At 39.9% G+C, this 13,292-nt stretch overlaps 1 protein-coding gene across 1 annotated transcript in view; it reads left to right on the forward strand.

The window, feature by feature from the left end:
• Positions 1-12,650, forward strand: part of LOC104594344 (high mobility group B protein 10) — a 32,239-nt gene extending 19,589 nt beyond the window's left edge. Inside the window, exons 3-6 of the mRNA XM_010254600.2 lie at positions 1,611-1,773; positions 1,864-1,947; positions 2,489-2,850; positions 12,314-12,650. Coding sequence (XP_010252902.1) covers positions 1,611-1,773; positions 1,864-1,947; positions 2,489-2,850; positions 12,314-12,394 — 690 coding nt within the window. The 3' untranslated portion in view covers positions 12,395-12,650. The remainder of the gene's footprint in view (positions 1-1,610; positions 1,774-1,863; positions 1,948-2,488; positions 2,851-12,313) is intronic.
• The last annotated feature ends 642 nt before the right edge of the window (positions 12,651-13,292 follow it).

The following is a 13,292-nucleotide window of genomic DNA, read 5'->3' on the forward strand; positions in this document are numbered from 1 at the left end:
TAATTACGAGAAAAGAGAGGGAACTGATTGAACTCTCTTCTCTTTCTCCCTTCTTCTTTCACCATCTTCTTCTTCACTTTTCTTCGAAATTTCAGATTGAAATACCTTTTTCTTTTGGGGGTTGGTTTACATCTGATCCATTAAAAATTTCAGACAAATTCTTCTGAGGATAGTCCATTACTATACTTGTATATGGCCAAACCAAATATTTCATACACCATGTAGTACACATCAGGCAGCAACTGAATGCATCCTAGCTTACTTGAAGGAAGTTTTAGCAAAGAAATCATGTATACTTTGTGGTGATCACATGAAGGTGGAAATTTGCTTGATGATAGATGATCTACATCAGGTTATTGTGTGTTTATAGGTGAAAATTTTAATGTGCTACAAAAGTAAGAAACAATTTCCAATTTCTAGTTGTGTGTTTTAGTGCAGTAGTAAAACATAGAGCCATGGAACGAGGAGTTTTAGAGGCTTTGGTTGTGTTCTTTAATTAGGAAGTTGGGCATTTAAATTGACAAGCCAGTTGTGTTGCTTCATGATAATCAAGTAACTGTTAACATAGCCCATAGTTCAATACAACATGACAAGGCAAGGCATATTGGGATAAACAAGTCATTTTGCAAGAAAGAAGGTGCTTTCTGGTGAAGTTTGTTTTCCATTTGTCAAGACTAATCAACGGTTCAACACCTATCAGATAATTTTACGAAGGGTTTCTCTTGGTTTATGCTTGAGTTCAACTGGTTTGTGCAACATTTTAGTATGAGTAGGAATCTTCTAATATATTCCTATTATATTTATTGAAGGCTGATAGGGAGTTGATATATTTTCTATTTTCTTGGTTATTGATGCTGTTATAAGGGAAAACACCCAGGGGTGCTCTGGTAATTTCCATGTCGTAGAGTGCTATATAGATAATGGAAAAGGGCGATATACCTAGTGCTTTTTTCTCCTCTCAAATCTGTTTTCTGTTGCTCCATTTTCTCTCTTTTCTTCTCTTTTACTTCCCGCTTTAATTTGTGTTTTCAAAACTAATTTAATAATCAATTGATTTCTTAGAGAAACTTTTGTGATGTTTAGAATGATGATTTGTAAGATGCTATTTATTTTCAATGCATTTTGAGTTATAAAGATCTATACTAACAACCTAATGTGAATCTGTTTTAGCTATATGAACTCAAATGAACTACTCTTAACCAAAATGCCAATAGTTTTTACCTACGCATTATTTTGCTGGGCCAAAATGCCTAAGCACTGCGTGGCTGCCTTAACTACACTGCTGATAAAAAGAGGGCTTTTCTCTCCTTTTTGTCATGAGAAAGAGAGAGAGGGCCACTGGCATGGAACTTACCACAGGGGAAGGTGATGTGGTGAATATGTCGAATTCTTTTGTAAGTCCATTACCCAATGCTGGTCTTTTCTATCTGAGCTCTTGGGTGGAGAAGATTGGATATGGACATAACAAGTAGGGTCCTTTTGTCAGCTAAATTGCCATGTGTAGATTCTGGATCACTTTTTTCTCTTTCTCCTGTTTACTGTATGTGTGCATGCATGTGTACATTGCTGGTTTAGAGAATATGATTGAGTTCTCTCTTGAACCATAACAGGTTATAAGAGATCGCAAATGGAGAGATGTCATTACCATTTTCAATTTCCCGAGCACCATTACTAATGCATCCTTTGTATTGCGCAAGTACTACATATCATTGCTTCACCATTATGAACAGCTGTATTTCTTTCGTAAAAACAGCCCTTCAATCCAGGCATCTGGTATACTTTTACTTTGATCGTTATAAGTTCTACATGTTTTATTTTGTGCCTATGTATTATAATTTTGTTGAATGCTATGTTCTTATACAGATTCTGTACCCAAAAGCCCTGTCAGTTGCACAGGAGCCACACCATCTACTAGTGAGAAACAAACCACCACGGATCAGTTAGCAGGTCATACACTAGTCTTCTTTTCCTCCTGGTTTTTGTTTGAAGCATATTCTATGTGAAATGATTGTGAACAATAAAGAAATAACAAGGATTTGTTCCGCTCTGCTGTTTTAATGCTGATTTGAATGCAAGCCTTCATGTGTAAAACATAAAGCAACTCAGGGCCAACTCTGCCGTTGCATGGTTGGGAGAAATGGGTCCTTATCCAGAGTACAGAAACCACTGCATAACTCTACTGCAATTAGTCATGACTGCCAAAGCATATACATAATGAAACCAATTAATCATTAAAAGGAATGAGGAAAAAATAAAAATAAAAAAAAGAGTAAGAACCAAACCAAGAAAACTGTTGTTTAGCTTGATTATTCAGAAGATTGGATGTGGCTACTTGTTTGAGATGGCTGAGCTATCCTATTCTTATAGAAATTTATAGATGGTACCTTGTATAAAATATTGATGGGGAAGTGATCCCTGCATTTTATATTTCTAAGAATTGGATCTCTCCTATAGAATTTGGGTGCTAAAAGTTTTTGGTCATCTACAGGAACTTCAGAATTGAGTGCTGGATGTCGGGTTACTGGGATAATTGATGGAAAATTTGACAATGGATATTTAGTGACTGTGAGTTTTGGTCCCAATAAGCTGAAAGGTGTCCTGTATCATGTTCCTCCTGAGTTACAGATGTCTCTGAGTTCTAATACTTCAACTGTACCTCCTCGTCGGCACCGAAAAAGATCCAGGTTGGCATTGAAGGATCCCTCTCATCCTAAACCAAACAGGAGTGGTTACAATTTCTTTTTTGCTGAGCATTATGCCCGACTGAAGCCTCTGCACCATGGGCAAGAAAAAGCCATCAGCAAGAAGATTGGACACCTGTGGAGCAAACTGACTGAGTCTGAAAAACAGGTCTGGTTAAGGATTTTATCTTTTTTATCTCTTGCAACTTCATGGTTGAAGTTCTTTCTAATGCTTGAGTGGCTACTGGCTAATCCAATCCTTGAACTTGCTTACCTCAGCATATATGAACTGCTTTCTTATATTATGAATGTACAAGTTAGAGTTATCTTATTCTAAATGTGTAATAGGTGGGTAGCAAGAATCTTGGAGATCATGTCTAGCCACCTACGACACGTTTTCTAGGCCAGTCATGTCTGATAAATATCATGTTTCCTGATGGTGACATAGGTTACTGTTAGCGTAGGGGTATTTCTGTCTTTATACTTAGATTAAGGTTGCTGATCTGTAATATTGTGTTAGAACCAGTGCCCCTTACTTAAATAAGGGCACATTATGTCTTTTCCATTAATTTTAATAATAAAAGCACATGTCTGGCCGAATGGGAGTTATGTTCTTTGACTTCTAGTTCGAACCAGATTTTCTTCTTTTCTCTCTCTCTCTCTCTTTCTTCCACTTTTCTACCTCTCTCTACGTGACTGATCTCAGACAAACAAAACTCCAAGGCAGGCCGAATCATAACATGGTATCAGAGCCACTCGAATCTGCACACCCTATCTAGGGTTTCTCTTGATTTTCCTGCATTCAATTGGAGATAAGTGGAAGGGCTGAAAAGGAGTGATTGCCCTCTCCCCTTGGAGGTTTCTATGCCTCCAGTCGTGTCTTGTGTGGTCGGTTGCTGTGGTTTCTAAGATCGCCCTCTCCTAATCGATGAAGAGAAGAGGGCCGATCTGTGTGGTACAGTGGCTGTCTTGTGTGAACTGATTTTCTGCTCGTGTGGTTGTTCCTTCAGTGATAAGGTAAGAGATTTCTGTGCATGATTTCTGGTGTGGATCAAATAGGAAGTATGTTTCAGATCATATGTTGGGGTTTCAGATAGTAGCGTGCTAGGGTTTATGTTGTTTTTGTGTATTTCGAAGGAAGAGTTGTGATCATATAGTGGTGAGATTTCAAGTAGCCGTAGGAGTAGGGTTTGTGGTGTAAAGAGTACACTTTTCAACAACAAGTGCTGAAATCAGTGTGACGAGTGTGGTCTAGTCAGGTGCAGTGTGCAGAATTCAGTGGTAATAGAATTCAGCAAGTGTGCAGAATCGGTGATAACAGAATGGGAGATAACAGTGATTGTAAACCTAATGTGATGGTGCCTACAGACTACCTGAATGTTCAGATGACCTCCATTAAACTAAATGGAGAGAATTATGTGCCTTGGGCTAAATCCGTCGAAGTCTTTCTGAAGGCAAAGAAGAAGGTAAAACATATAAGAGAGGAGAAACCCTCCACTGACTCTCACGAGTATCAAGACTGGGAGCAAGAGGATGCTCAAATCATCACATGGTTATGGAATAGTATGGAACCCAGGATTAGTGTAAACTTCATGTTTCTTGACATTGCCAAAGATGTGTGAGACCATGCGAAGAAATTGTATTCGGGTCAGGACAATACAACCAGAGTGTATCAGCTGTATCAGGAGTACTTTAATCTGCAACAGGGCAATCAAAGTCTTGAGGAGTACTATGCCAGTATGAGAAACATACGTAATGAGTTGAATGTCTATTACCCTCTCACTTCTAATGTCAAGATTCAGTAACAACAGAGAGAACAACTTGATGTGACTAGATTTTTGGTGGGACCGAAATCTGAATATGAACCAATACGGACTCAGATACTAGAAGGATCAACTCTCCCCTCTTTTGAAGAGGTATTTAAACGACTCCAGAGGACTTCTATTGGATCTACTGAGAACTCTAATATCTCAGATAGATCTGCCTTTGCTGTGTTAAGAGGCTGTGGTGCTAGAGGTGGAGCTCGGGGAGCTCAGTCTGGCCGTGGTGGTAGTAGTGGTCCGGTGTATGGCCGGAGTGGCAATGGTGGGCCTACTTATAATCGTGGTGGTGGTCGTACTGGGGGCAGAGATTCAGGGGGAGTCCGTGGTAGAGGACATGGCTCAGGCCCGAGGAGGTGCACTCATTGTGGTATGGATGGACATATCATTAACAATTGTTATGATCTACATGATCCCCCCTCAACTTGTGCCAATCATGCCGTGACTAGTGACACCAGTTCCAGCTTTAGACAGGAGAATTGTTCATCTGATCAGATAACTCCTACATCCACAGATGGTCCCGTGAAGGAAATGGTGAGTGTTCCCCGTTGATGAATATGAGAGGTTTATCCAATCACAGCAGAACACAACGACGTTCGCTCACTCAGGTATGGCTTGTTTGGCATCCACACCCAATCCCTAGATCATTGACTCTGGAGCCTCTGATCACCTGACTGGAACTCGAGGTGTGTTTTCTTCCCTATCTCATTACTCAACATCACAATCTGTCACCCTTGCTAATGGTTCCACATCCTCAATTTGTGGTGTTGGTAATGTTGACCTAGACCCTATATCCCTCTCCTCAGTTTTGTATGTTCCTAAATTGCCTTTTAATCTTATGTCTGTTAGTAAGCTGACCAAATCACTTAACTGCTCCATTACTTTTTATCCCTCTATGTGTGTTTTTCAGGATCTCAAGACGGGGATGAAGATTGGTGGAGGGCATGAAGCTGGTGGACTGTATTATCTTGACGGTGGTGGAAGAACTTCAACAGCTCTCCAGTCATCTCTTTCTCCTCTCCAGTGGCACTGCCGATTTGGTCATCCGTCGCTAAAAGTCTTGAAGTCTTTAGTTCTGTCTTTGAGTCAACTTTCTGTTTTGGATTGTGAGTCGTGTCAGTTTGGGAAACACCATCGTGTTCCCTTTAGTTCTAGGGTTGATAACCGTGTGTCGAGTCCTTTTTCTTTGATTCACTCCGATGTTTGGGGTCCTTATAAGGTGATGTCATATAATGAATATAGATATTTTGTCATTTTTGTAGATGACTTTTCAAGGATGACATGGCTCTACCTAATGAAAGAAAGAAGTGAATTGTTTATCATTTTTCAGAAATTTTATGCTGAGATTCGTAATCAATTTGCTATTCACATTAAAGTTTTCCGTTCTAATAATGGCCGCGAATATTTATCGTCATCATTTCAAGAATACCTGGACCAACACGGCATTATACATTAGACCTCATGTACCTACACCCCACAACAAAACGGGGTGGCTAAGAGAAAGAATCGCCATCTCTTGGAAACAGCACGATCCCTCATGCATTACATGAATGTTCCCAAACCCTTTTGGAGTGATGCGGTGCTTACCTCTTGCTTTCTGATTAATCGGATGCCCACGTTCATCCTTGATGGTCATTCTCCGTTTACAATCTTGTTTCCCGCCTTGTCTTCGTTCCCTTTTCCGCCTAGGGTATTTGGGTGTGTCTGCTTTGTCCATAATCTGGGTCCCGGGAATGACAAGTTCGATGCCCGTTCTCTTAAGTGCATCTTCCTTGGCTATTCTCGGACCCAGAAAGGGTATAAGTGTTACCATCCTAGTTCTCGACGGTCCTTTGTGTCTGCTGATGTCACCTTCTTTGAGTCTACTCCATTCTTTTTGGGGTCCGGTGATGCTTCTTCCTCCTCATCACCTCCTCCTCTTCCACTTCCCGTTGCCGACCCTCTTCCCCTTGTTCCAGCCGTGACCAAATCCTTGCCTCCGGTGCCACCACCTATTGAATGCCCACCTATCTGTCATGTGTATACACATCGCCCATGCGTACCAGCTACTACTCCGGCTACATCTCCTTCGACAGATCCGGCTCCAGACTCGAACCCAACATCTGAGCTTGATCTCCCCATTGCCTTGCGGAAAGGTAAGCGCACTTGCACCCTTCATCCTATTTCTAATTATGTTTCACTTACTCACCTTTCCGCCTCCCATCGCCAGTTGGTCACCTTGTTATCATCAGTTGTTGTCCCTAAGGATGTCTAGGAAGCCCTTGCCTCTCCAGGGTGGTGCCGTGCGATGGAAGAAGAACTTTCAACCCTTCATCATAATTATACTTGGGATCTCACCGTTCTTCCTCCTGAGAAGCAAGCTGTTGGTTGTAAATGGGTTTATACAGTTAAGTATCTGCCTGATGGTAGTGTTAAACGCCTGAAAGCGCGATTGGTTGCAAAAGGGTACTCCCAAATCTATGGTATTGACTACACAAAGACCTTCTCACCAGTTGCTAAGATAGGGTCAGTTCGTGTTGTGATCTCTCTTGCAGCTATGTATGATTGGTCGCTATATCAGCTTGATATCAAGAATGCCTTTTTGCATGGTGACTTACTTGAGGAGGTCTACATGGAGCAACCTCCAGGGTTTGTTGCTCAGGGGGAGGATGGTAAGGTGTGCAGACTAAGGAAGGTTCTATATGGGCTTAAACAGTCTCCTCGAGCATGGTTTGGTAGGTTCAGTGAGGTAGTAAAGAAGTTTGGTATGAAACAGTGCCAAGTTGATCATTCTGTATTCAGTCATGACTCTCTGGGAGGAAAAATACTGTTGGTGGTGTATGTAGATGATATTGTTATTACTGGGAATGATAACATGGGTATTGACAGGCTGAAGACTTATCTACAGGATCATTTTCAAACAAAGGATCTTGGTAAACTGAAATATTTCTTGGGGATAGAGGTAGCAAGATCTAAGTATGGTATTAATCTGTGTCAGAGGAAATATGTGCTTGATTTGCTAGAAGAAACAGGTTTGTTGGGTGCTAAACCAACTGAAACACCTATGGACACAAATACTAGGCTAAGCAGTGATATGGGTGAAGTGTTTGAAGACTCTGGCAGATACTGACGACTTGTAGGTAAACTGAACTACCTAACCATTACTAGGCCAGACATCTCATTTGCGGTTAGTGTGGTGAGTCAGTTCATTCAGAAACCTCTGATTCCTCATTGGAATGCAGTTCTGAGAATTGTGAGGTATTTAAAAGGGGCTCCAGGTTGCGGTTTGATATACAAAAGTGGCGGAAAACTTGAAATAGAAGGGTATTCTGATGATGACTGGGCTGGTTCTATGTCTAATAGGCGGTTTACCACAGGCTATTGCACTTTCCTGGGAGGTAACCTAGTGACATGGAAAAGTAAGAAGCAGACAGTCGTGTGGCTAAGGAACCTGGTGACATGGAAGAAGTAGTGCAGAAGCAGAATATAGGGCTATGGCGCATACTGCTTGTGAATTAGTGTGGTTAAGGAACCTTCTACAGGAAGTAGGGTACAACATCAATACTCCAATGAAGCTCTATTGTGACAATTAGGCTGCAGTTCATATTTCTTCTAATCCGGTGTTTCATGAAAGAACCAAGCATATCGAGGTTGACTGTCACTTTGTGAGGGAGAAGGTGCTGAATGGAGAGCTAGACACTGCATATTTTAATACAGGAAACCAGTGGGCAGACTTATTTACAAAAGGCTTGAGTCGAGGAAGAGTGGACTACATATGTAACAAGCTGGGAGTATATGATATATACTCACTAGCTTGAGGGGGAGTGTTAGCGTAGGGGTATTTCTGTCTTTATACTTAGATTAAGGTTGCTGATCTGTAATATTGTGTTAGAACCAGTGTCCCTTACTTAAATAAGGGCACATATGCCTTTTCCATTAATTTTAATAATAAAAGCACATGTCTGGCCGAATGGGAGTTATGTTCTTTGACTTCCAGTTCGAACCAGATTTTCTTCTTTTCTCTCTCTCTCTCTCTCTCTCTCTCTTTCTTCCACCTTTCTACCTCTCTCTACGTGACTGATCTCAGACAAACAGAACTCCAAGGCAGGCCGAATCATAACAATTACCTGATAAGAAGATACATCCTTGCAATAACTAGGGTTCTTCATCCACCAAATCAGAAAGTCATTCTCTCATTCTATATATACATGTGGTAGTGGTTGATTGCTTTTTTGTGTTCTCATTTTCTGATTATTGAATCAGGCTTAGTTGGGTTGACTATTATTTGATTAGAAATCTGACATGATCCAGAGACTGTTCAAACATAAAATTAGATCTTGTTCCGATAAGATCTAATTAGACATGAGAGATCAAACTTCATACTTCCATGCCACCTAAAAAAAGGCTTTTTCAACCCCTAATTTTGGAAGAGTTTGCTTCATAATCAAGTTCTTGTTTTTAATAAACCATTGTGCATGATCTATACCTGTTTATTTTCTGGTTTGTAAACTAAAATATGAAGTAGTGATCTAATTAGAACTTCTGTCATGTTTATCTTAATCTATTATGAGTTCCATCATTTTTTGATGAGTAAAACTTTATTAATTTAGAACTTTAAACTCATACAACAGCCCTTGAAGAGGCGTGAGCTGCACCCTTTCCCAACAGATTACAAAGAGAGTAGAAAAAAGGAACAAACATTACAGCTGAGTCAAAACATAACTTCCCTATTTGCCCCTTGCTTGGCTAAGCCATCAACCAATGCATTTGCTGATCTCCCCACCCATTCTATTGTTACAGACATATTCCTTGTCAGCCACTTAAATTTCTTGATTTCATTCTTATAGCCCCATACAACACCTTAGGGTTCTTCAACCACCCCACTACCACCTTGGATTCCCCTTCAATAAATAGTTGCTCATGCTCTACATCCAATTGATTTGCTCTACACTCCTTGTATGTAGTTCTGGCCTAACAAATCTCCAAATTCCAAAGGACCAGCGTAAAGAAATACCTCTCCAAACTCATTTCTCAGAATCCCCCATTCCAGAGAGCTGTGGATTGCCCTGATTGCTCCTATCAAAATTCATCTTTAATGAATCTTTAGAAGGGGGAACCCATCTTATAACTACCCTGCACCTTGCTACTGCTAACTAATTTCTCCATAGATCCTTAAAGGAGAATTGATGGAAGAGTTCCATGGTCTTAAACCAATATATTGCCCTATTCAACACACATTCCTTCAAATCTTGGCTGCTCCTCTCCTCCTGGAGGATTCTAGCATTCCTTTCTTCCTAGATATCGTCCAAATCAAGGCTGCTCTGGCACATCTCCATATAATTATTTCTCTTTTTTTAGGCCAAGTGAAGGTAGAATGGTTAAAGATCAAGATCATGCATACTTCTGCTGGCATATTCCACCTGCACTCAAACATCGAAAAAAGCAATTCCATAATTCTGCAAATTCCACCTTGCCCTGGCTGCTCCCTGGCAGTTCCATAATTCAAAATTGTGTGTGCCAATGGAACTCAGGCTGATCAAGTATGCATGGTTGGTTCACTTTGATATGATCCTATAATGCTTGAATTCTTGTTGAAATGCAGGAATTAGTTCCATTTGACCTTGACCATTGAATGATTGGGGAGAATATTAGAAATTAGGTAATACATTAAGTGCTTTGGGGCCACATACATGAAGCTATGCCCCAAAATGTTGAGAACAATGTGGGAGTCGGGTGGCTTTGATTGTATCCTGTATTCCTGTATAATAATGGTAACTATTGCATAGGATTTTTTTTTATATCAATAATCACAACCAAATAGGGATTGCCTTGATGGCAAAAAAGAGAGGGAAGCCTGCTGTTTGGTCTAACCAGAAGGGACCAAGTACAATAGTACAACAACATAAAGCTGGTGTAAAAGAAAATTAAACAATACATATTGATAATTTGACCTTATGCATGGTTGCAAAAGGAAGAAGCTGGACTGTGGAATTATAGCAGTGAAAGGAAGAAATTCAAATGGTTGATATGAGACATGGAAGTGAGGGTTAGTTGGGTGAAAAGGATAGCTAATGGTTTTGCTGATGCTTTGGCAAAACAAGGGGTGGGAAGTAATCAATTGTTTTGGGCTCAATTGTAATAGTTTTTTTTTTTTTTAAATCTTTGGGGAGAGTTAAAGAGTTTTTAGCTCTCCCCCTTGTAATTCATTTTTTTCTGTCTTCATGAAATCTGAAGTTATTGATAAAAAATAAAGATAATTTGACCTTCTTGATGTATCCCTGGACCTGGTGGTCCTTATAGGAGCTCCAATATGTGAACTCCCTCATTGACCGAATGATGGGAATCAACTTAAGGCTTATCAAAAGAGAACCAAAGCTGCTCCCATGCTTATTTGGCATCATTATGATGATGTGGGGCCCACATGGGAGATGCGTGAGCAGTAGATCCCAGAGTTTTCAATCCATCTATACTCTGTGTGGTTGAATTTGCTGCTGGATAGGGCTTATTTGTCTTTCTTACATTTCTGGACAGCAAGGGTATTTTTGTAATTTTGAATGGGGGGTTGTTTTGTTTGGGAACAGATCTAAGTCTAGTAATTTCCCTTTGTTTGTAATTGTTTGGGGGGCAGGTTTAGTCAAATCTAGCTTCTTTTTGTAAGTGGTTTGGTGGGCATCCTAACTTGGGGGGCAAGTTTTTTCCTTTGGAATCTTCTTTCTTATTAAGCTTGTATGGCTCATTTGGAGACAGGTTTGGCTAATAAACAAGGAAAGTTCTCTACAAAATTTGGTTTGATTTCTAAATTGGGGGTGTGATTGCCTAGGGTTTTTATCTTATTTCCATCTCTTCTCTTCTTTCTTTGTTAGTTCTTTGTTTTGTGCTACACATCTAGACCTAAGTTGGTTGCAGGAAATAGTGCTGAATCATAAAGATCCTGCATCACCAGAGAATCTGCCAAGACATTAGCCAATCAGGGGGACCAAATAAAGAAGCTGTTCAAAGTGAGAGTTAATGCATTTAACTTCTATAATTAAGAATCTGAGAGACCAGGGGCCTTCTGCAGCTGCCAACATCCAACCAATGAGCACTCAGCATTCACTCTCCAGAAACAAATGAGACCATCCTGAAGAAAAGTCTGCATTGTTCTATATTAAATGTAGCAAAGTGTACAATTTAGCCCACAAGGATTTGCCTTTTCCCACTGTGTTTGAAAAGCTCATGATAATAATTTCTTCATGGTCTCTGAGAACATCACCAATACCTGAAGGTCCACTGTTGCTCAAAGCACATCCATCAAAATTAAACTTGGATTACCCTATTCCAGCAATTTTTATTAGAGTACGAGTATCTGATGCTGGATCCAGTGTTCCTTCCCATGACTTTTTCTTATCACTTCTGCTTCCAACTCCGATCACTATGAATGGGGCAATATCAAACTGGCAAAATCTAATTAGTTTCTACTTTCTAGTTTGACCCTTGCATTAGATTTGGCTGCATTGAGGTTGTTTCAGATGGCTAAATTATATTATCTTGTTTACCATCTACTCTGGACAAATTTCACATATTAAAACCCGGTTTGCTACATATATCCAGCCATTTGTGTGTTGACTTTTTGATAATACACTGATAATTATTGTGCATTGAATATGCTTTGAAAGCCCGCATGCCATAGACCATCCATCGGATTAAGGCGATATTTGATCAAGTTCTGAGAAAACTACCAAATATGGCTCCTTTACTCTTATATATTCTCTGTTGGATTGTGAACACCTAAATCTCCTTTGAATATTTTTATCTATTTATTTTATTTATTATTTACACTTGCTACCTTAACAGGTTTATCAGGAGAAAGGATTGCAGGATAAAGAGAGATATAGGAGCGAAATGTTGGAGTACAGAAAATTATCAAATGCTTGAAAACTTCAATATATCTGAGGTCCTTTTCCTGAGGTTTCTGTCATCTTCCCGCGCAGATTGTACAAATGGCATGAACCTATTGATCAAGGTGTTGGAATGAGAGGAAACAGGAGGCAACCTCCTGCAATTTTTTTCTTTTTTTTTCCTGGAGGCTGGAAGGGATTACACCACTGTCACACAACATTCAGGGAAAAATATTTGCAGGAGATTGTTAAATGAATGTTTTCATTTAAAAGAACCACGTCTTTCTTAACCATGAAAGTTTTCATTGGTTAAATATTGAAAAGATCTATTTTTAAGTTGTTTTTCTACGGCAGGGGTATGAATGCAGTCAATCTGTACGAAAAATACAATCTCCTTCAAAACCAAAAAACCCATTTTTTAACATGTATCAAACATAAAACACACACACACACAATCTCCAAATCTAAGTCATACTGCTGGTGCCTCTTTTGTTTCGTCTTTTAATGAGAAATATCTTTTATCCTCGATTCCTCTTTTTCCCAACGATGATGTATGTAACAATATCTAGATTTCCAATTTTATGGCCCGATCATCAATATTTAGTGCTTTCCTAGGTCTACTGGTACGTGTCTCAGTGGGACCTCACTCTGGACAGTTCTTACTTTGATTGTTGACATCAGGGTTTATGTTTTGGCTGTTCTCATTCTGTTCTAGGTGGTCTTTCATGATGGTTTTCACTCTGTTCTGGGTGATTCTTTCTGGGAAGTAGATTCCACACCAGTTGTTGCGTATCTGACCAAAGAGAAACCGGATTCAGTTGGTGCAATCTCCGTTCGAACAGCCTTTATGGCCTTGTGATAGGTCCCAGTCAGAAGCGCAAGTAGTAAATTGCTCTCTTAGGGTGAGAACAGACCTCAAGGTTTTGGGGTAAATT

Source organism: Nelumbo nucifera, chromosome 1 (assembly GCF_055504915.1).
Source record: "Nelumbo nucifera cultivar China Antique chromosome 1, China Antique-T2T, whole genome shotgun sequence".
NCBI classification, from domain to species: domain Eukaryota; kingdom Viridiplantae; phylum Streptophyta; class Magnoliopsida; order Proteales; family Nelumbonaceae; genus Nelumbo; species Nelumbo nucifera.